Below are 21,197 nucleotides of genomic sequence, written 5' to 3' on the forward strand. Positions count from 1 at the left end.
TGGTGAAAGCAGCCTGTATCCTGAGCCATATGACTAGGTGTATCTGGCAGGTGGAATTGGTTTACAGCTCCCAGACACTGAGACAAATGAAGAATAGGTGTTGCTAGGAGGAGCTGTCTTGTACCACACTTGCACATCACAATGCATCAGCCTTAGTATACTTACAATGGGTTTGACACTAGCCTTTTGCGCCCCCCAGGCACGCTGGGCTCAGTGCCGGAAGACAGGAAATTCCAAACACCTCTGGGGTGGAAACCTCCAGAACCTAATTCAACTTCAATGCTGGCACCAGGTATACATATTGGACACTCAGATCCAACTTTTCAGTACACCTCTAAACTTGTGGAAGTCTCAGTAGGATTGCCGTACTGCTCTGATGCAAGATGTACTGTTAGTCTGATGCCCTGCTACTCTGCTACCTGAGTGTCATCTTCAACTCAGGACCACTAGAGTGACTCCAATGGCTACTTGTCCGGCCACCTGAACAGAGCCTCAGGGACAGAAAGCCCAGCACCTGGCCTCAGTCTGCTGTGTATATTGACACCCGAGTGGTGCCATCTCAGTCTAGGAACCTTGGAAGTGGGCCTGAAGTGTTCTCCTAGCCCTGTTGCGGTCTTGTTGGCAGAACTAATGCAGCACGATGCGCCTCCTCGCAGTTCCGCATCCAAACCGCTGTTGTACGACCCATCTTTTATGCAGGACCTTGCTGGACTGTTCCCAGGAGGCACAGGGTCAGACTGATTTGCATATAGCCATGTCTGAACTGGGGTGGCAGAGTGGGCTAAAGAACGATGATGGATTAAACCCAGATCTTTTGACTGAGTGTGAGTGTTTGATTGATTCAGATGCTCCATCCATCACCACCCCCTTTTGTATCGCTTTTGGCCGCCATAAGTGTGGCAGGGTATGCTCAGACGTGAGTCCCTTGCTCACTTTGCCACTGGATTCAAGCAAGCCGGGCTGAAGACAGCTGGAATGCCAGAAACCAGTCCTCGAAAGCTTGTTTCCGGTCCAGGATAGACATGGCTTGGCAGTTCGGGCTGGACTGTTCCCATGAGGCACAGGGTCAGACTGATTTGCATATAGCCATGTCTGAACTGGGGTGGCAGAGTGGGCTAAAGAACGGTGATGGATTAAGCCCAGATCTTTTGACTGGGTGTGAGTGTTTGATTGATTCAGATGCTCCGTCCATCACCACCCCCTTTTGGACCTTGCAATACAGCCCGCAGGTCCTCAGAACCACCACTACACGACACATCCTGAATGCCGGAATTCGCATTGTGGCCTCCTCAATGACGACACAAGACTTTGCCTCACAGCTCACAACTCCTCAGAACTGCTGCTGCATGATGCATTCTTGTCACAGATCTTCACATCACAAGCCCATCCATCAATGGCATCTCTGACAATGATGCAGGATCTCACATCGCAGCCCTGCAGCTTTGGTGGTGCCACTGCTACATGACTCATCCTCCGTGTGGTATCTCACATCACTCCACTACCAGGTTTAAGGTGCTTTGTTCAGCAGGCTTAACTTGGTACCTGTACCCAGCCTGCACATCAAATTGGTTGACCTGAACGTGTGACTTTGTTCCAGTCCGACGCAACACAATAACCACAATAGGCACTTTGTGCTTCTAGTCACTATTTTCCCTTACATTTGTTAAATTGCATTTCTCTAGGTCTACTGAGTAGATTGTTATCATTTTGGTCTCAAATAATGAATTAAATCGTACTCTATCTTTCCAAATTGGTGTGAATTTTTTCTTATGTTGTGTTTCCACTCTATTACTGTTTAAAGTGCTGCATACATACATTATAAATTGCCTCTAAGTTAAGCTTGACTACTTTTATCCCAAGCTACCAGAGGGTTAAGCACAGGTTAATTTGGAGTCGCACGTGACTTCCCTCTGACAGAGAATGGGATTTCTGCTTCAGTAGGGTTTCACCCCCCTCAACTTTTAACCCGATTTTGTACAAGTGCACTCTGTTCTTAACTCATATAACAACATCTGGATTTTGTTGAATGTTTATTAAACAATTAGCAGAAAAAGGCCCTGATGCACATTCAAGTATTTCCAGTCTTGAAACTGTGCCCTTAGTTAGACCTTAAAAAATGAGAAATGAAGCTAGCAGCTTACATGAAACCTTGTTAATAATTCCCCCAAAACATTTAGAACAGAGAACTCAGATTAAATACTGTGACTATATTTGAGCAGACTTGATTTTCACGTTGCAAAGAATAATGACATTAAAAAAAACGCATTATGCATTTGTCACTTTTAAATAATCAACATATATAACTTTAAAAAGGGAATATCTGGAAGTGGAAAACAGGATAATTATAACCGCATCGAGGCCAACTTTAACGGCACTTTTGTATAGGCCATTGCATCTTTACCTCCAACCCTATGTGGCTTTCAGCCCTAGCTTACTCCACCATATCAATTTACGGCGAAAGGTAATGTCTATATTTATCTGTGAATTGAAAGATTTTTCTAGCGTGAGTTACTTGTCAATGACATTCCTAAGTAGGAGCAAACCTCCTTCAACTTCACACAACCTAGTTGGATATTCCACTAATAGTTATGCATGCTCAGCCCTCTCATAAACTCTCCTACCTTGCTTGGGCCCTCTCATTCATTCATGGTTTGTTGGCAGTATATCTCCTGTTATTTCACTACTCAGGACTCAGCTGTTTTGAAACGCTAGTATCTCACGTGTAAAATAAAGTAGAGAAAGAGAAATTTAAAAAGTATTAACCTTTTTTATTTGATGTCTCTGGACTTAACATTGAGTATATATTTATAAGATAGGAAATTAAAGCCAATCGATTTTTTGAAAATGTATCTCTCAAAATTAAACTGAAAATCTTAGGTTCTAGTGCAAATGGAGAAGTGTTAAAAGTGAGTGATGTGCCCTGGTGAACACAACAACCACTTCAAACTATGTGGGTCTTTTAAAGATTAACCCGTTGCATGTGCCAGACGGCCCCCGCCTTCCGATGTCACAGTGGGAGTGTGCGGAGGACAGCCGGGGGCCGTCCGAACCCCAACCACTCATTATTTCGCCGGCACCACGGCGGAATTCGCACTGCGGTCAATGGGTTAAGGCCCAGCTATACTTAGTATTTGTGTTGTTCTTGCGTGACGCAAGTCAATGAAAGCAATGCAAGTCCTTATCCCCTTAGTGTGGCTTTGCATGATTTAACAAATGCAAAGTAATGCAATGTAGCACAGAGTTGCATTGCCTTACTTTGTGTCAGCGAGGCATTCAATGGATGGAGTATGGGCATTTCCATGCATCCACCCATGGATTCTGATTCAATTCCACATTTACTAAAGTCAGCAACCTAGAATTGTGCCAAAATGATGCACCTTCCAGACCCAGGCATAACGAGGAATAATATTTTGTTTTTCTCCTTGTTACTTACTTTTTCTATGTGTGATGCATTCTGCTTCACACATGGAAAAAGGAAAATGCCTTTAAGGATTGGTTTTATGTGGGAAAGTACTCCTTCCTTACCAAAACAATCATGCCCTTAAGGCAGACACCCTTGCAGGAAGCTACAATTGTGCCTGCATTAGTGCTAGATACCCGCAAGTGCACCAGCCCAAGGAGTGAGCAGTGGTGCGCCATATCTTAGTAGGTATGGCACATTTCTACTCTCTATGTTTAACGTAGGACAGCAACCTGCTTGCTGCCCTGCGTGAAATGTTATTAAATGTGCTCCCCCTATCGCTTCAAGCGCGTTGATCTCTTGACTTTATGCTGATACGACTTCAGCGAGTCAGACAGAGTGAGTTAGAGGTCATGGAGAAGAGTGTTAAAAACAAATAAAGGGACTCCTTGGTGGGAAAAGGTAAATTGATGATCTTCACAATCAGTGAGAAACCTCCCTATATTCACCAAGAGATGTTCAGATGCAGAGGCTGATCAAAATTCAGTGGGCTCAGTTTGATTTTGCAATAGCTCATAATTAGGTTTTTTGGTAAATCTTTGAAAGCCACGAGAGCAGTAAAGTGGAGTGGAAATTGGCAAATTCACTCTATATATTTGACGATTAGTAGTGAGGTTCTATATTTCTGGAATCAGCACTATTTTATTTTACATCATGTTAAAAGGATCTCTGTGGAGATTGACTTCTTCAAAACTAACACTAACAGTGTAAGAAGTCCCTCACTTTAATTTATGGGCACTGGTCAGTGGTGTAGTTAATGATAGTGCAGCAGGTGAGCGCCATACAGCGCAAGTTGATGTAATGACTTGCACTGTAGTGACAGCAATCTAAATGTATTGCGGTGTAACGACCGTTCGTCGACTGTTCTAGAACAGACGCAGGTCGAGCAAATTTAAAAATGTTTTCTTCCTCAAAAGAAAATATGCATTTTGCCTTACAAGGAGCTCTGTCACAATGGACATATTTCTATGTCTTTAATGTACATTGATAAAGTGTCTCCCACTATAGAGAGCACATATGGAAAGGGGAGACCACTCGGTCACCCCAAACGTATGGCTGGGTGCCCCGATCCCCCGGGAAACCTTTTGCGGGCGGGGGGGGGGGGGCGTGTCCCGGCCGGTATGCCCATAGAGGCGTGGTTGGAGCACGCCCCCGCCGCCTAAAAGGGTTGTCCTTACACCCGCCCGGAAGTCCGTGCACCTCTGGGCGGGATGGGGACGCTGCCCCGCCTTCCCGCTGCAAGATAAAAGGCGCGGGAATCGAGGTAAGCGTCCTCTTGTTCCTGCGCTCTGAAGGCTGCACCACTCGTCGCTCGTGAGCCCTCAAGGGAACAAGCTGCAGTTTTTGAACATATAATCGTTGTTTTTCTGTTTCAGTCGTCGAGGCGCAGCTGGAGTCCGAGTCACTACTGGAGAACAGGCAGAGGTAAAACAAAACGTAGATATGCCTGGTAAGAAGGGTGGAAAGAGCTCCAAGATGGAACGAATGCTGTGCACACTGGTGAGCCAAGTATTGGCGATTAACTGGAAGTTGGGTAAAGTAGATCAGCTGGGTCGCGGCTTAGCGGCCCTTCGGAAACAGGTGGAGGCCCAAGCAGGGCCCTCAGGGCGACCTAAGAGGATCGTGGGTCCTGCTTTGCCAAACATTACCCCAGGGGGGATAAGGGGAAAAAGAATAAGGGGAAAGCGGGTCCTAGTGAGGCCCCAGTCCAGATTGAGGTCCTGCTGGTCCCAGTAGCACCAGCGTCCAGCCCGGTACCCACACCAGATGGGGGATTGCCAATCCCTGTGGTTATCACACGGCTGGATAACGACCAAGTGCCTCCCGAACTAGCGATTCAGTTGGCGGCTGTGTTACCTTGGTTGAAGAAGGGAGCGGGGGATCCGCGGCTGTGGAAGACCCAGCCGAAGAGGCTAGGCAGATTATCGAGCAGCTCAGGCAGACAAGGGGCGCTGGGGCAGCGTATGTGCCTTCCATTTCTCCGCAGGTGGTGAACCCGGCTGCGGTCGAAAATTGGAAGGAATCGACAGACACGACCGGAGGTACATCGGAAGCCGGTAAGAGATCGCTCCCAATAAGGGGGGAGGGCGCTGTACCCTCAAGGCGGGAATACTTGGCGCAACATGTTCCTCTGGCAACGAAGGAGATGGTGTGGGGAAACAAATATATAAATATGTTTTCATTGTTGACAGACAATCGTGAGTTAGAATATGCCAAAACTCAGAAGGATTTTTGGCACCCCAGTGTATAGAGGGCAAAGATGGCTGAATTCAGGGTAGAAGAGTCCATGATGAACTGGATCAGGGCTTTCTCTGTTTTTGCAACGATTGTGGGTGAGCGAACACCAGAACTGTTGGGAGACCTTGCTTGCTACCAGAGCCGGATCACGGGCTTCCATGAGAAATATGGAGGAGAAGAATGGAAAGGGTATGATGTGGCATTTAGAAAAGCAAAAGAGTTTAATGAAACACTGACTTGGGATTGTTTGGATACTGTATCTTGGCATGCGCAGTTCCTGCTGGGTGCGGCGGGTGGATCAGGGTTGAGTGCAATTGGCTCCAGGGCCTTTCAGCAGAGACAGCCACAGCCCTTTCGACCAACCTACGGGGGAGATACTCCGTCTAGATCGGGCGGGAATGGGAATAAGCGAGGGGTATGTTGGGGTTTGAACAAAGGAACGTGTAGCAGGCTGCAGGGAAAATGCAGGTTCAGGCATGCCTGCGCAGGTTGTGGCAACACCTCCCACCCCGAAACGAGCTGCCGATCCAGAGGCAATAATTCTGGAGGAAAAGGGGGTACCAAGCAAGATTGACACGGTGCCTCGGAGGTCCAGGCAATCGCCCGTGGATATTCTGGCTTTGACTCCCTGGCTGAACAAATACCCTGATCATGTGTCCACTGGGATCCTGCGAGATGGTTTCTCGTATGGCTTCAGGATCCCGGCGGGTAATTTTCGGGGGGCCCCCTCATGCAAAAAACAACTGTCTGTTAAACACAACCCGGCAGTGGCCGCCACAAAAATCGCAAAAGAGGTTCACTTGGGGTGGGTTGCAGGACCGTTCGGTGAACCACCAACGGCCAATTTTGTTTGTTCCCCATTAGGGGTAGTTCCCAAGATGGAACCGGGAGAATTCAGGCTCATTCATTCTTTATATGCACCAAGGGGGGCTTCCGTTAATAAGGCGATTGATGCAGACATTTGCAGTGTAAGGTATGCATCTTTCGATGACGCAGTAGTAATGTTGAATCGCCTAGGCCCCGGGGCATTGTTAGCAAAATCGGATATCGAATCAGCATTTAGGTTGCTTCCGGTTCATCCCCAGGATCAGCACTTGTTGGGTTTTGCATTTCAGGGGAAGTACTACATGGATATGTGCATGCCGATGGGTTGTTCAATTTCATCTGCCTATTTTGAAATGTTTAGCTCATTTTTGGAGTGGGTATTCTCGAAGGCCTCAGGGCACCAACATGTGATGCATTATCTCGATGATTTCCTGTTTCTCGGCCCGGCGGGCGGTGGGTTGGGCAGGGTGGCAGGGGCAGAAGTGGTGGTAGTAGTGGTGGTGGAGGTGGTGCTGGTGGTGGCTGTGCAGGTCACACTGGCCGGTGTTGTGGAAATGGCAGAGGCCGTAGTAGTTGGTGCAGGTGTGACCTGGGAGCCAGATGTCCCTGGCTGCCTGCTTGAGCCGGCACCATCCTCAGCCCCGGAGGTGGCTGGCCAATCGTCCCCTGAGACTTCTGAGTGTGGCGAGTCTGGAGGCCGGGTGTTTATTCCAGCTGTCAGATTAGGAATACCTGCAAAACAAAAATGTGAGGATGAGTCATGTGGCCATTACGTGTCATTTTCTTTTTGTTGGCAATTCAGTCGGCACTGGCACACACCCCACCCACCACCACCACCCTCCCTATGGACATGGGGGCCTGTTGGGGGTTGGTCTAGTGATCTCTCACACTCCCCACCCACCACCACCACCCTCCCTATGGACATGTGGGCCTGTTGGGAGTTGTAGTGCCATCCCCTCACACACCCCACCCACCACCACCACTCTCCCTATGGACATGTGGGCCTGTTGGGGGTTGGTCTAGTGACCTCTCACACACCGCACCCACCACCACCACCCTCCCTATGGACATGTGGGCCTGTTGGGGGTTGGTCTAGTGACCTCTCACACACCCCACCCACCACCACCACCTTCCCTATGGACATGTGGGCCTGTTGGGAGTTGTAGTGCCGTCCCCTCACACACCCCACCCACCACCACCACCCTCCCTATGGACATGTGGGCCTGTTGGGAGTTGTAGTGCCGTCCCCTCACACACCCCACCCACCACCACCACCCTCCCTATGGACATGTGGGCCTGTTGGGATTTGTAGTGCCGTCCCCTCACACACCCCACCCACCACCACCACCCTCCATATGGACATGGGGGCCTGTTGGGGGTTGGTCTAGTGACCTCTCACACTCCCCACCCACCACTACCACCCTTCCTATGGACATGTGGGCCTGTTGGGGGTTGGTCTAGTGACCTCTCACACACCCCACCCACCACCACCACCCTCCCTATGGACATGTGGGCCTGTTGGGGGTTGGTCTAGTGACCTCTCACACACCCCACCCACCACCCTCCCTATGGACATGTGGGACTGTTGGGGGTTGGTCTAGTGACCTCTCACATACCCCACCCACCACCACCACCCTCACTATGGACATGTGGGCCTGTTGGGAGTTGTAGTGCCGTCCCCTGACACACCCCACCCACCATCACCACCCTCCCTATGGACATGTGGGCCTGTTGGGGGTTGGTCTAGTGACCTCTCACACACCCCACCCACCACCACCGGCCTCCCTATGGACATGTGGGCCTGTTGGGAGTTGTAGTGCCGTCCCCTCACACACCCCACCCACCACCACCACCCTCCCTATGGACATGTGGGCCTGTTGGGAGTTGTAGTGCCGTCCCCTCACACACCCCACCCACCACCACCACCCTCCCTATGGACATGGGGGCCTGTTGGGGGTTGGTCTAGTGACCTCTCACACACCCCGCCCACCACCACCACCCTCCCTATGGACATGTGGGCCTGTTGGGAGTTGTAGTGCCGTCCCGTCACACACCTCACCCACCACCACCACCCTCCCTATGGACATGTGGGCCTGTTGGGAGTTGTAGTGCCGTCCCCTCACACACCTCACCCACCACCACCACCCTCCCTATGGACATGTGGGCCTGTTGGGAAATGTAGTGCCGTCCCCTCACACACCCCACCCACCACCACCACCCTCCCTATGGACATGGAGGCCTGTTGGGGGTTGGTCTACTGACCTCTCACACTCCCCACCCACCACCACCACCCTCCCTATGGATATGTGGGCCTGTTGGGGGTTGGTCTAGGGACCTCTCACAAACCCCACCCACCCCCACCACGCTCCCTATGGACATGTGGGCCTGTTGGGAGTTGTAGTGCCGTCCCCTCACACACCCCACCCACCACCACCACCCTCCCTATAGACATGGGGGCCTGTTGGGAGTTGTAGTGCCGTCCCCTCACACACCCCACCCACCACCACCACCCTCCCTATGGACATGTGGGCCTGTTGGGAGTTGTAGTGCCGTCCCCTCACACACCCCACCCACCACCACCACCCTCCCTATGGACATGGGGGCCTGTTGGAGTGGTTTAGACGTTGGTGAGTATGTGGACTGCATGCATGGGTTGGGGTCTGGGAGATGTGTCTTCAGAGTTGTGTGAGGCACACCGTGTTGTTGTGCTTGTGGTGCTTGGTTGGTACTTACCAGCCTCTTCTCCCTCCTCAAGTCCATCAAGGCTCTCAGGGTGCAGGATGGTCAGCACCTTGTCCTCCCACTCGGTGTACGGTAAGGGCTCCGGGGGGTTCCACCGCCTGTGTGATTAGCTCGGAGATAGTTCTTGGCTCTGATGGATTTCACTCGGGTCTTGAGGTCATGCCACCGCCTCTGAATTTCCTGCTTCGTCCTCGGGACGGTCCCGGAGGCATTGACCCTGGTGACAATCCGGTCCCACATGCTGTTTTTCCTGGCTATGGTGGTCTGCTGCACTAGGGCCCCAAATAAGTGGGGTTCTACACGTATTATCTCATCTACCATAACCTTTAACTCGGTGTCAGTGAATTTAGGGGTTCATTTTGGTACCATGGTGCTCGGGGTGTGGGTTTGAGTGAATAGGGAGCTGCTGGTGTGTGGTGTTTAGGGATGGTGTGGTGGGTCTTTGTGTAGTGGGTGTGTTTGGGTGTGGGTTATGTGTATGATATCTGTGTTTGCTGTTGGTTAAGTGGTGTCTCCTGCTAGCAGCTATGCTGTGATGCAGAGGATTTCTGGAGTGGGTGGGAGTTAATTTATAGTCTGTGTCTTGGCCCTGTCTGAATGGTTATTGGCAGTCAGGTGATAGGTGGGTGTGTTGCCAGGTGTGCATTATGCGGATCTTGGGGGTGGGTCATTGTGTCTTGTGATTGGTTTAGATGTGTCAGGTGGGTGGTCGTTCTTTTTCCTGTGTTTGGTGATAAATTCCGTCGCAATGTATGGCATTGGTTTGACTGTAGGGATGTTGTTCGTGTTGGACTTCCGCTGTGGAGCACGGTTTCTCGTAGCATTGGTACCGCCGCGGATGTGGATCGCGGTGGCTACCGGGGTACTTGCGGAGTTATACTAATTGCGGACACGGACACTACGCAGGTATCGCGGGGGAAGTGGTTGTTTTCCTGGTCATGTGCGTATGCGGCGGTCGGTGTTCTTTCGGTTCCGTCCGCCTGCCGAGGCCTCAGGTGTACTTCGACCGCCGCTGACGGAGATTGGTGTGCTCCGTCCGCCAAGATCGGCGTTTCTATCATATTTTATCCTAATCGCTATTGCGGTTTTTCCGCGGACAGGTCCGGAGTATCTTGCCACCTTCCTCGGCGGACGGAACACGTTTCCGTCCGTGATCCTAATCGACCCCTAAGTTGGGATAGTGCCAGCTCTGTATGTATGTATATTCCTAGTATTGGGGTCTCAGCATCAAGACCCTCCCATGAGCATAATATGTCTAAAAGGTATACAACATCTGCATTTACAATGAACTGTAACTCACCTCCAATGTTAGGGACACCATTTGGAAGAAGATGTTGTGTGCCTGAATACCTGAATGTACCCCTATCAGAAAAGGTTGCGCCATTATCAAACAGATTCAAAATATGAGCTTCTTAAATGAAATCATTTGGGAATAATCTTTCATAAATTCAGCTCCTGACAAATAGACAACAGAGAGGAAGCAACTATCTTAGATTGTGTTTGCTCCAGCTCGAGTAGATTTTCTACTTGAGGGGCAGCCTTCTGACCACAAATGGTCACGACTCCCTATGTTAGAATTATCTTGCTGGATTACCTCCTAGCAAATAGAAATCACGATAAGGGACACCAAATCTCACTTGTGCTCCCCAGCTTACTATTCCGGAGCCTTGTGCAAGAAAAATTGCATCATACAGCGGTTGGCAGAATTTGGTCAGAATACCACATTACAGGAGTGGAGTTGGCAAAATCTCGCAGAACAGAATATTTTGCCCACCACTACTAAAAATGCCATAGGGCAGGGTGCAGTGCACTTAAAAAGTTGGACATGCACTTTTACGTTTTACATGTCCTAGAAGTGAAGACTCTTAAATTTGCTTCTCACTACTGCAAGGCCGACCTCTTTCACAGCATAACATTAGGTTTCTTGATTATATTTAATAAATGATAACTTTCAATTGGGAAAACGTGGAAATGTCAACTTTGATGTCTAAATAATTGTAATCTAAAACTGTCTTTAATGGTAAAATTGGATTTTAAATCACAATTCTGAAAGTGCTGCTTTAGAAAGTTGCCATTTTCTTGTCTCAACTAAATGGTGAAAGCAGCCTGTATCCTGAGCCATATGACTAGGTGTATCTGGCAGGTGGAATTGGTTTACAGCTCCCAGACACTGAGACAAATGAAGAATAGGTGTTGCTAGGAGGAGCTGTCTTGTACCACACTTGCACATCACAATGCATCAGCCTTAGTATACTTACAATGGGTTTGACACTAGCCTTTTGCGCCCCCCAGGCACGCTGGGCTCAGTGCCGGAAGACAGGAAATTCCAAACACCTCTGGGGTGGAAACCTCCAGAACCTAATTCAACTTCAATGCTGGCACCAGGTATACATATTGGACACTCAGATCCAACTTTTCAGTACACCTCTAAACTTGTGGAAGTCTCAGTAGGATTGCCGTACTGCTCTGATGCAAGATGTACTGTTAGTCTGATGCCCTGCTACTCTGCTACCTGAGTGTCATCTTCAACTCAGGACCACTAGAGTGACTCCAATGGCTACTTGTCCGGCCACCTGAACAGAGCCTCAGGGACAGAAAGCCCAGCACCTGGCCTCAGTCTGCTGTGTATATTGACACCCGAGTGGTGCCATCCTTGCCACCTTGGAAGTGGGCCTGAAGTGTTCTCCTAGCCCTGTTGCGGTCTTGTTGGCAGAACTAATGCAGCACGATGCGCCTCCTCGCAGTTCCGCATCCAAACCGCTGTTGTACGACCCATCTTTTATGCAGGACCTTGCTGGACTGTTCCCAGGAGGCACAGGGTCAGACTGATTTGCATATAGCCATGTCTGAACTGGGGTGGCAGAGTGGGCTAAAGAACGATGATGGATTAAACCCAGATCTTTTGACTGAGTGTGAGTGTTTGATTGATTCAGATGCTCCATCCATCACCACCCCCTTTTGTATCGCTTTTGGCCGCCATAAGTGTGGCAGGGTATGCTCAGACGTGAGTCCCTTGCTCACTTTGCCACTGGATTCAAGCAAGCCGGGCTGAAGACAGCTGGAATGCCAGAAACCAGTCCTCGAAAGCTTGTTTCCGGTCCAGGATAGACATGGCTTGGCAGTTCGGGCTGCACTGTTCCCATGAGGCACAGGGTCAGACTGATTTGCATATAGCCATGTCTGAACTGGGGTGGCAGAGTGGGCTAAAGAACGGTGATGGATTAAGCCCAGATCTTTTGACTGGGTGTGAGTGTTTGATTGATTCAGATGCTCCGTCCATCACCACCCCCTTTTGGACCTTGCAATACAGCCCGCAGGTCCTCAGAACCACCACTACACGACACATCCTGAATGCCGGAATTCGCATTGTGGCCTCCTCAATGACGACACAAGACTTTGCCTCACAGCTCACAACTCCTCAGAACTGCTGCTGCATGATGCATTCTTGTCACAGATCTTCACATCACAAGCCCATCCATCAATGGCATCTCTGACAATGATGCAGGATCTCACATCGCAGCCCTGCAGCTTTGGTGGTGCCACTGCTACATGACTCATCCTCCGTGTGGTATCTCACATCACTCCACTACCAGGTTTAAGGTGCTTTGTTCAGCAGGCTTAACTTGGTACCTGTACCCAGCCTGCACATCAAATTGGTTGACCTGAACGTGTGACTTTGTTCCAGTCCGACGCAACACAATAACCACAATAGGCACTTTGTGCTTCTAGTCACTATTTTCCCTTACATTTGTTAAATTGCATTTCTCTAGGTCTACTGAGTAGATTGTTATCATTTTGGTCTCAAATAATGAATTAAATCGTACTCTATCTTTCCAAATTGGTGTGAATTTTTTCTTATGTTGTGTTTCCACTCTATTACTGTTTAAAGTGCTGCATACATACATTATAAATTGCCTCTAAGTTAAGCTTGACTACTTTTATCCCAAGCTACCAGAGGGTTAAGCACAGGTTAATTTGGAGTCGCACGTGACTTCCCTCTGACAGAGAATGGGATTTCTGCTTCAGTAGGGTTTCACCCCCCTCAACTTTTAACCCGATTTTGTACAAGTGCACTCTGTTCTTAACTCATATAACAACATCTGGATTTTGTTGAATGTTTATTAAACAATTAGCAGAAAAAGGCCCTGATGCACATTCAAGTATTTCCAGTCTTGAAACTGTGCCCTTAGTTAGACCTTAAAAAATGAGAAATGAAGCTAGCAGCTTACATGAAACCTTGTTAATAATTCCCCCAAAACATTTAGAACAGAGAACTCAGATTAAATACTGTGACTATATTTGAGCAGACTTGATTTTCACGTTGCAAAGAATAATGACATTAAAAAAAACGCATTATGCATTTGTCACTTTTAAATAATCAACATATATAACTTTAAAAAGGGAATATCTGGAAGTGGAAAACAGGATAATTATAACCGCATCGAGGCCAACTTTAACGGCACTTTTGTATAGGCCATTGCATCTTTACCTCCAACCCTATGTGGCTTTCAGCCCTAGCTTACTCCACCATATCAATTTACGGCGAAAGGTAATGTCTATATTTATCTGTGAATTGAAAGATTTTTCTAGCGTGAGTTACTTGTCAATGACATTCCTAAGTAGGAGCAAACCTCCTTCAACTTCACACAACCTAGTTGGATATTCCACTAATAGTTATGCATGCTCAGCCCTCTCATAAACTCTCCTACCTTGCTTGGGCCCTCTCATTCATTCATGGTTTGTTGGCAGTATATCTCCTGTTATTTCACTACTCAGGACTCAGCTGTTTTGAAACGCTAGTATCTCACGTGTAAAATAAAGTAGAGAAAGAGAAATTTAAAAAGTATTAACCTTTTTTATTTGATGTCTCTGGACTTAACATTGAGTATATATTTATAAGATAGGAAATTAAAGCCAATCGATTTTTTGAAAATGTATCTCTCAAAATTAAACTGAAAATCTTAGGTTCTAGTGCAAATGGAGAAGTGTTAAAAGTGAGTGATGTGCCCTGGTGAACACAACAACCACTTCAAACTATGTGGGTCTTTTAAAGATTAACCCGTTGCATGTGCCGGACGGCCCCCGCCTTCCGATGTCACAGTGGGAGTGTGCGGAGGACAGCCGGGGGCCGTCCGAACCCCAACCACTCATTATTTCGCCGGCACCACGGCGGAATTCGCACTGCGGTCAATGGGTTAAGGTCCAGCTATACTTAGTATTTGTGTTGTTCTTGCGTGACGCAAGTCAATGAAAGCAATGCAAGTCCTTATCCCCTTAGTGTGGCTTTGCATGATTTAACAAATGCAAAGTAATGCAATGTAGCACAGAGTTGCATTGCCTTACTTTGTGTCAGCGAGGCATTCAATGGATGGAGTATGGGCATTTCCATGCATCCACCCATGGATTCTGATTCAATTCCACATTTACTAAAGTCAGCAACCTAGAATTGTGCCAAAATGATGCACCTTCCAGACCCAGGCATAACGAGGAATAATATTTTGTTTTTCTCCTTGTTACTTACTTTTTCTATGTGTGATGCATTCTGCTTCACACATGGAAAAAGGAAAATGCCTTTAAGGATTGGTTTTATGTGGGAAAGTACTCCTTCCTTACCAAAACAATCATGCCCTTAAGGCAGACACCCTTGCAGGAAGCTACAATTGTGCCTGCATTAGTGCTAGATACCCGCAAGTGCACCAGCCCAAGGAGTGAGCAGTGGTGCGCCATATCTTAGTAGGTATGGCACATTTCTACTCTCTATGTTTAACGTAGGACAGCAACCTGCTTGCTGCCCTGCGTGAAATGTTATTAAATGTGCTCCCCCTATCGCTTCAAGCGCGTTGATCTCTTGACTTTATGCTGATACGACTTCAGCGAGTCAGACAGAGTGAGTTAGAGGTCATGGAGAAGAGTGTTAAAAACAAATAAAGGGACTCCTTGGTGGGAAAAGGTAAATTGATGATCTTCACAATCAGTGAGAAACCTCCCTATATTCACCAAGAGATGTTCAGATGCAGAGGCTGATCAAAATTCAGTGGGCTCAGTTTGATTTTGCAATAGCTCATAATTAGGTTTTTTGGTAAATCTTTGAAAGCCACGAGAGCAGTAAAGTGGAGTGGAAATTGGCAAATTCACTCTATATATTTGACGATTAGTAGTGAGGTTCTATATTTCTGGAATCAGCACTATTTTATTTTACATCATGTTAAAAGGATCTCTGTGGAGATTGACTTCTTCAAAACTAACACTAACAGTGTAAGAAGTCCCTCACTTTAATTTATGGGCACTGGTCAGTGGTGTAGTTAATGATAGTGCAGCAGGTGAGCGCCATACAGCGCAAGTTGATGTAATGACTTGCACTGTAGTGACAGCAATCTAAATGTATTGCGGTGTAACGACCGTTCGTCGACTGTTCTAGAACAGATGCAGGTCGAGCAAATTTAAAAATGTTTTCTTCCTCAAAAGAAAATATGCATTTTGCCTTACAAGGAGCTCTGTCACAATGGACATATTTCTATGTCTTTAATGTACATTGATAAAGTGTCTCCCACTATAGAGAGCACATATGGAAAGGGGAGACCACTCGGTCACCCCGAACGTATGGCTGGGTGCCCCGATCCCCCGGGAAACCTTTTGCGGGCGGGGGCGTGTCCCGGCCGGTATGCCCATAGAGGCGTGATTGGAGCACGCCCCCGCCGCCTAAAAGGGTTGTCCTTACACCCGCCCGGAAGTCCGTGCACCTCTGGGCGGGATGGGGACGCTGCCCCGCCTTCCCGCTGCAAGATAAAAGGCGCGGGAATCGAGGTAAGCGTCCTCTTGTTCCTGCGCTCTGAAGGCTGCACCACTCGTCGCTCGTGAGCCCTCAAGGGAACAAGCTGCAGTTTTTGAACATATAATCGTTGTTTTTCTGTTTCAGTCGTCGAGGCGCAGCTGGAGTCCGAGTCACTACTGGAGAACAGGCAGAGGTAAAACAAAACGCAGATATGCCTGGTAAGAAGGGTGGAAAGAGCTCCAAGATGGAACGAATGCTGTGCACACTGGTGAGCCAAGTATTGGCGATTAACTGGAAGTTGGGTAAAGTAGATCAGCTGGGTCGCGGCTTAGCGGCCCTTCGGAAACAGGTGGAGGCCCAAGCAGGGCCCTCAGGGCGACCTAAGAGGATCGTGGGTCCTGCTTTGCCAAACATTACCCCAGGGGGGATAAGGGGAAAAAGAATAAGGGGAAAGCGGGTCCTAGTGAGGCCCCAGTCCAGATTGAGGCCCTGCTGGTCCCAGTAGCACCAGCGTCCAGCCCGGTACCCACACCAGATGGGGGATTGCCAATCCCTGTGGTTATCACACGGCTGGATAACGACCAAGTGCCTCCCGAACTAGCGATTCAGTTGGCGGCTGTGTTACCTTGGTTGAAGAAGGGAGCGGGGGATCCGCGGCTGTGGAAGACCCAGCCGAAGAGGCTAGGCAGATTATCGAGCAGCTCAGGCAGACAAGGGGCGCTGGGGCAGCGTATGTGCCTTCCATTTCTCCGCAGGTGGTGAACCCGGCTGCGGTCGAAAATTGGAAGGAATCGACAGACACGACCGGAGGTACATCGGAAGCCGGTAAGAGATCGCTCCCAATAAGGGGGGAGGGCGCTGTACCCTCAAGGCGGGAATACTTGGCGCAACATGTTCCTCTGGCAACGAAGGAGATGGTGTGGGGAAACAAATATATAAATATGTTTTCATTGTTGACAGACAATCGTGAGTTAGAATATGCCAAAACTCAGAAGGATTTTTGGCACCCCAGTGTATGGAGGGCAAAGATGGCTGAATTCAGGGTAGAAGAGTCCATGATGAACTGGATCAGGGCTTTCTCTGTTTTTGCAACGATTGTGGGTGAGCGAACACCAGAACTGTTGGGAGACCTTGCTTGCTACCAGAGCCGGATCACGGGCTTCCATGAGAAATATGGAGGAGAAGAATGGAAAGGGTATGATGTGGCATTTAGAAAAGCAAAAGAGTTTAATGAAACACTGACTTGGGATTGTTTGGATACTGTATCTTGGCATGCGCAGTTCCTGCTGGGTGCGGCGGGTGGATCAGGGTTGAGTGCAATTGGCTCCAGGGCCTTTCAGCAGAGACAGCCACAGCCATTTCGACCAACCTACGGGGGAGATACTCCGTCTAGATCGGGCGGGAATGGGAATAAGCGAGGGGTATGTTGGGGTTTGAACAAAGGAACGTGTAGCAGGCTGCAGGGAAAATGCAGGTTCAGGCATGCCTGCGCAGGTTGTGGCAACACCTCCCACCCCGAAACGAGCTGCCGATCCAGAGGCAATAATTCTGGAGGAAAAGGGGGTACCAAGCAAGATTGACACGGTGCCTCGGAGGTCCAGGCAATCGCCCGTGGATATTCTGGCTTTGACTCCCTGGCTGAACAAATACCCTGATCATGTGTCCACTGGGATCCTGCGAGATGGTTTCTCGTATGGCTTCAGGATCCCGGCGGGTAATTTTCGGGGGGCCCCCTCATGCAAAAAACAACTGTCTGTTAAACACAACCCGGCAGTGGCCGCCACAAAAATCGCAAAAGAGGTTCACTTGGGGTGGGTTGCAGGACCGTTCGGTGAACCACCAACGGCCAATTTTGTTTGTTCCCCATTAGGGGTAGTTCCCAAGATGGAACCGGGAGAATTCAGGCTCATTCATTCTTTATATGCACCAAGGGGGGCTTCCGTTAATAAGGCGATTGATGCAGACATTTGCAGTGTAAGGTATGCATCTTTCGATGACGCAGTAGTAATGTTGAATCGCCTAGGCCCCGGGGCATTGTTAGCAAAATCGGATATCGAATCAGCATTTAGGTTGCTTCCGGTTCATCCCCAGGATCAGCACTTGTTGGGTTTTGCATTTCAGGGGAAGTACTACATGGATATGTGCATGCTGATGGGTTGTTCAATTTCATCTGCCTATTTTGAAATGTTTAGCTCATTTTTGGAGTGGGTATTCTCGAAGGCCTCAGGGCACCAACATGTGATGCATTATCTCGATGATTTCCTGTTTCTCGGCCCGGCGGGCTCTCGGGACTGTGCACGAGCATTGCAGGATTTCTGCGTGCTCATGCGGAGTTTCGGGGTACTCGTTGGCGCCAGGTAAGACGGTGGGTCCAACTACCTCCCTGGAGTTTCTGGGTATCGAACTAGACTCCGTGGAGGGTTGCTTCCGCTTGCCGGTGGAGAAGATCGCCAAATTCACGGCCTCCCTGTTGCAATGTCTCCGGAACGACAAAGTGACACTGCACCAACTACAGCAAACAGTAGGTCAGCTTAACTTTGCATTGAGGGTTATTCCGATGGCTCGCCCTTTCTCACGATCCATTGCCCAGGCCATGGTTGGCCTCAAGGAGGGGCACCATCACACGAGACTGTCGGCAGAGGTTCGCCAGGACATGCTCATTTGGCTGGCATTCTTGGCGGACTTCAACGGCCGAGTAGTCTGGAGCAAAGCCCCGGCCTCGTCAGCAGAATTGGGTTTATGGACCGACTCTGCGGGCAGTGTAGGGTTTGGTGCGATCCTTGGTAACCGATGGTCGGCCCAGAAATGGCCAGCATGGTGGGAGACAAGTGGTTTGACGAGCAACATTGGTTTTCTAGAGCTTTTCCCCATCTGGGTAGCACTGTCTGCCTGGCCAGAGGAGTTCCAAAACTGCTCAGTGGTATTTTAGTCAGATAACATGACAGTGGTTGAGTGCATTAACCAGCAAGCAGCACGCTGCAAGTGGATATTGCGATTGTTGAAAGAAATTGTGTTGAAATGCTTGAGACTAAATGTACAATTCAGGGCTAAACATGTGCCGGGAGTACCAAATAATGCAGCTGATGCACTCTCTCATTTCAAAATGCAGGCTTTCAGGGATTCTTTACCCTCAGCCGGGCCAGCGCCATCACCTTTGTCAAAATTTTTGCAGACCTGTATGATCAGAGGTTCATGACTATGAATATTCATCAGTTAGTGCATCTTTCAGACTGTGTACGCCACAATGGGCCACTCTTTTCAAATAACTGTTTTCATTTTGAAGACCTAAATGGCTACATAGTGTCTCACATCTCTGGAACACAAAATGTAGAAATGCAAATTTTAAATACTGTGACATTAATTCAGATGATACCATTACATCAAGCAACCTGCAATATTGATGGCGAGATAGAAAATGCAATCAATAAACGTATGGATCCATCGATACGTGTGGAGAGAATGGAGATAATAGATGGGTGCTTTCAAATGGGGAAAGTGACTATAAAAGATTTAACAAATGATGAGTTCCTGGCAGCTCAAAAAAGAGTTTCTGTATACTTTGAAAGGAAAGTAGCATCATATGATAAAATTAGTTTAAGGAAGGGTTATTGCTATGTGTATGCAGCAAACTACAACAAACTAGTCAGACGGGACCAAAGTACAATAAAATATTTAGATAATTCAGAAATACAGTTTGGAAAAGTGTTGAAATTTATCCAGGTCACAGACATAAATAGAAAAACTCACAACTTGGCACTATTAAATCCAATGCCTTGTGTAAACACCTATTCCAGTGACTGCAATGTCCATCAAGTTAACCCAAGTTGGAACAAGATAATAGCAGTATATATTTCAGAAATAGTAGGAAGTTGCTGCTTTGTTTGTACCACAAAATTGTCATTTGTATGCGAATTCCCAAATCACTATGAGAGAGATTAGTGGATGCTGTTGTATTAGCATTACCACAACAAAGAGCCACTTTCTGCTCATAGTGGATTGAACTACATTGTCTGTTATGTAACACAGTATGGGGTCACCTGGATATTCTCAATTGTTTAACACCATCGATGCTCATATTATTCTCCTGCAGTGCTGGAGAATTTGAAATCCCATTGTTCATGACGAGCTCAGCTCGTCATGAGTGTACGAGGGGTGTACCTCATGACGAGCTGAGCTCGTCATGAGCATCAATGGGGTTAATTGAGTCATGTACTTGATTCTAAGATTGACCTTGTGATCCCTACCAAAATCTACATGCCCAGATCTTTAAAAGGTCTATACCATACATTACGGCAGGTGTGAACACTGGTTTGGGGGTTAGTATACTTCACCCTGTAATTACTAGGAAATGTTACACATCTCTTTTAACTGCAACCCTCTCCCCCACTGTAAACCAGTAATTACCAGGGCACCCGTAAGGCTATGTGTTTACATTTACCAAATGTTTTTAGAAGTACATTTTAAATATATTTTAAATACATTTTTAATTTTGTGTAAAAGCTAGGTTTTAACACCTCTATCCATTGGAATTCACACTGTTGTGTGCTATTATCAAATGTATATACTTGAGAAAATTAAATTTCTGCGAACCATTTAGTTTTCCAAGAGTTTTCATTGATAAATGAATGTGCTTCTGTGCGTCTCAGTCATTGTATGTGGAGATTGCATTACGGATATAACCCCTTATAATTTTACTTTATCTTTTGACATTTTGAAAATAACCCAAATAGTCATATTGTTCATGTGTATTGGAATACTTTGACCATTAATTCATAATTGAGGAAGTTGTGAGATCCTCCCACCTATGCAAGTGTACCTGTTTATTTGTTAATATTGTGATTATTAGCCTATCCATACCATTCGGTTTAGCTTTAACAGTTTGGACACAAAATTGCAGCTTGAATAGAAGTAGTCTGGGTATAGTATTCAAATTGTTTGTATTCAGTAGGCTCTGCATTGTAAATGAAGACTATACGATCAGCAATTAAGTATTTGCTTAGTATTCTGTTAGTTAGGGTTCTGCATTGTAAATGAAGACTATGCGATTAGCAAATAAGTATTTGCTTAGTATTCTGTTAGTGTTCAAGAAGTATCACTCACATATCAGTAGTCTTCATGCACTAGCCTTCACAAAAAGAATACTACAGAATACTAAAATTG

The 21,197-nt window shown here is 47.7% G+C and overlaps 1 protein-coding gene across 1 annotated transcript in view; it reads left to right on the forward strand.

Annotated features, from left to right (window-relative positions):
* The window catches only part of LOC147696838 (uncharacterized), an 82,090-nt gene extending 62,114 nt beyond the window's left edge, over positions 1 to 19,976 (forward strand). Inside the window, exons 2-4 of the mRNA XM_086936076.1 lie at positions 4,837 to 4,885; positions 16,182 to 16,339; positions 19,147 to 19,976. Coding sequence (XP_086792202.1) covers positions 4,837 to 4,885; positions 16,182 to 16,339; positions 19,147 to 19,976 — 1,037 coding nt within the window. The remainder of the gene's footprint in view (positions 1 to 4,836; positions 4,886 to 16,181; positions 16,340 to 19,146) is intronic.
* The last annotated feature ends 1,221 nt before the right edge of the window (positions 19,977 to 21,197 follow it).

Source organism: Lissotriton vulgaris, chromosome 8 (genome assembly GCF_964263255.1).
Source record: "Lissotriton vulgaris chromosome 8, aLisVul1.2, whole genome shotgun sequence".
NCBI lineage: Eukaryota > Metazoa > Chordata > Amphibia > Caudata > Salamandridae > Lissotriton > Lissotriton vulgaris.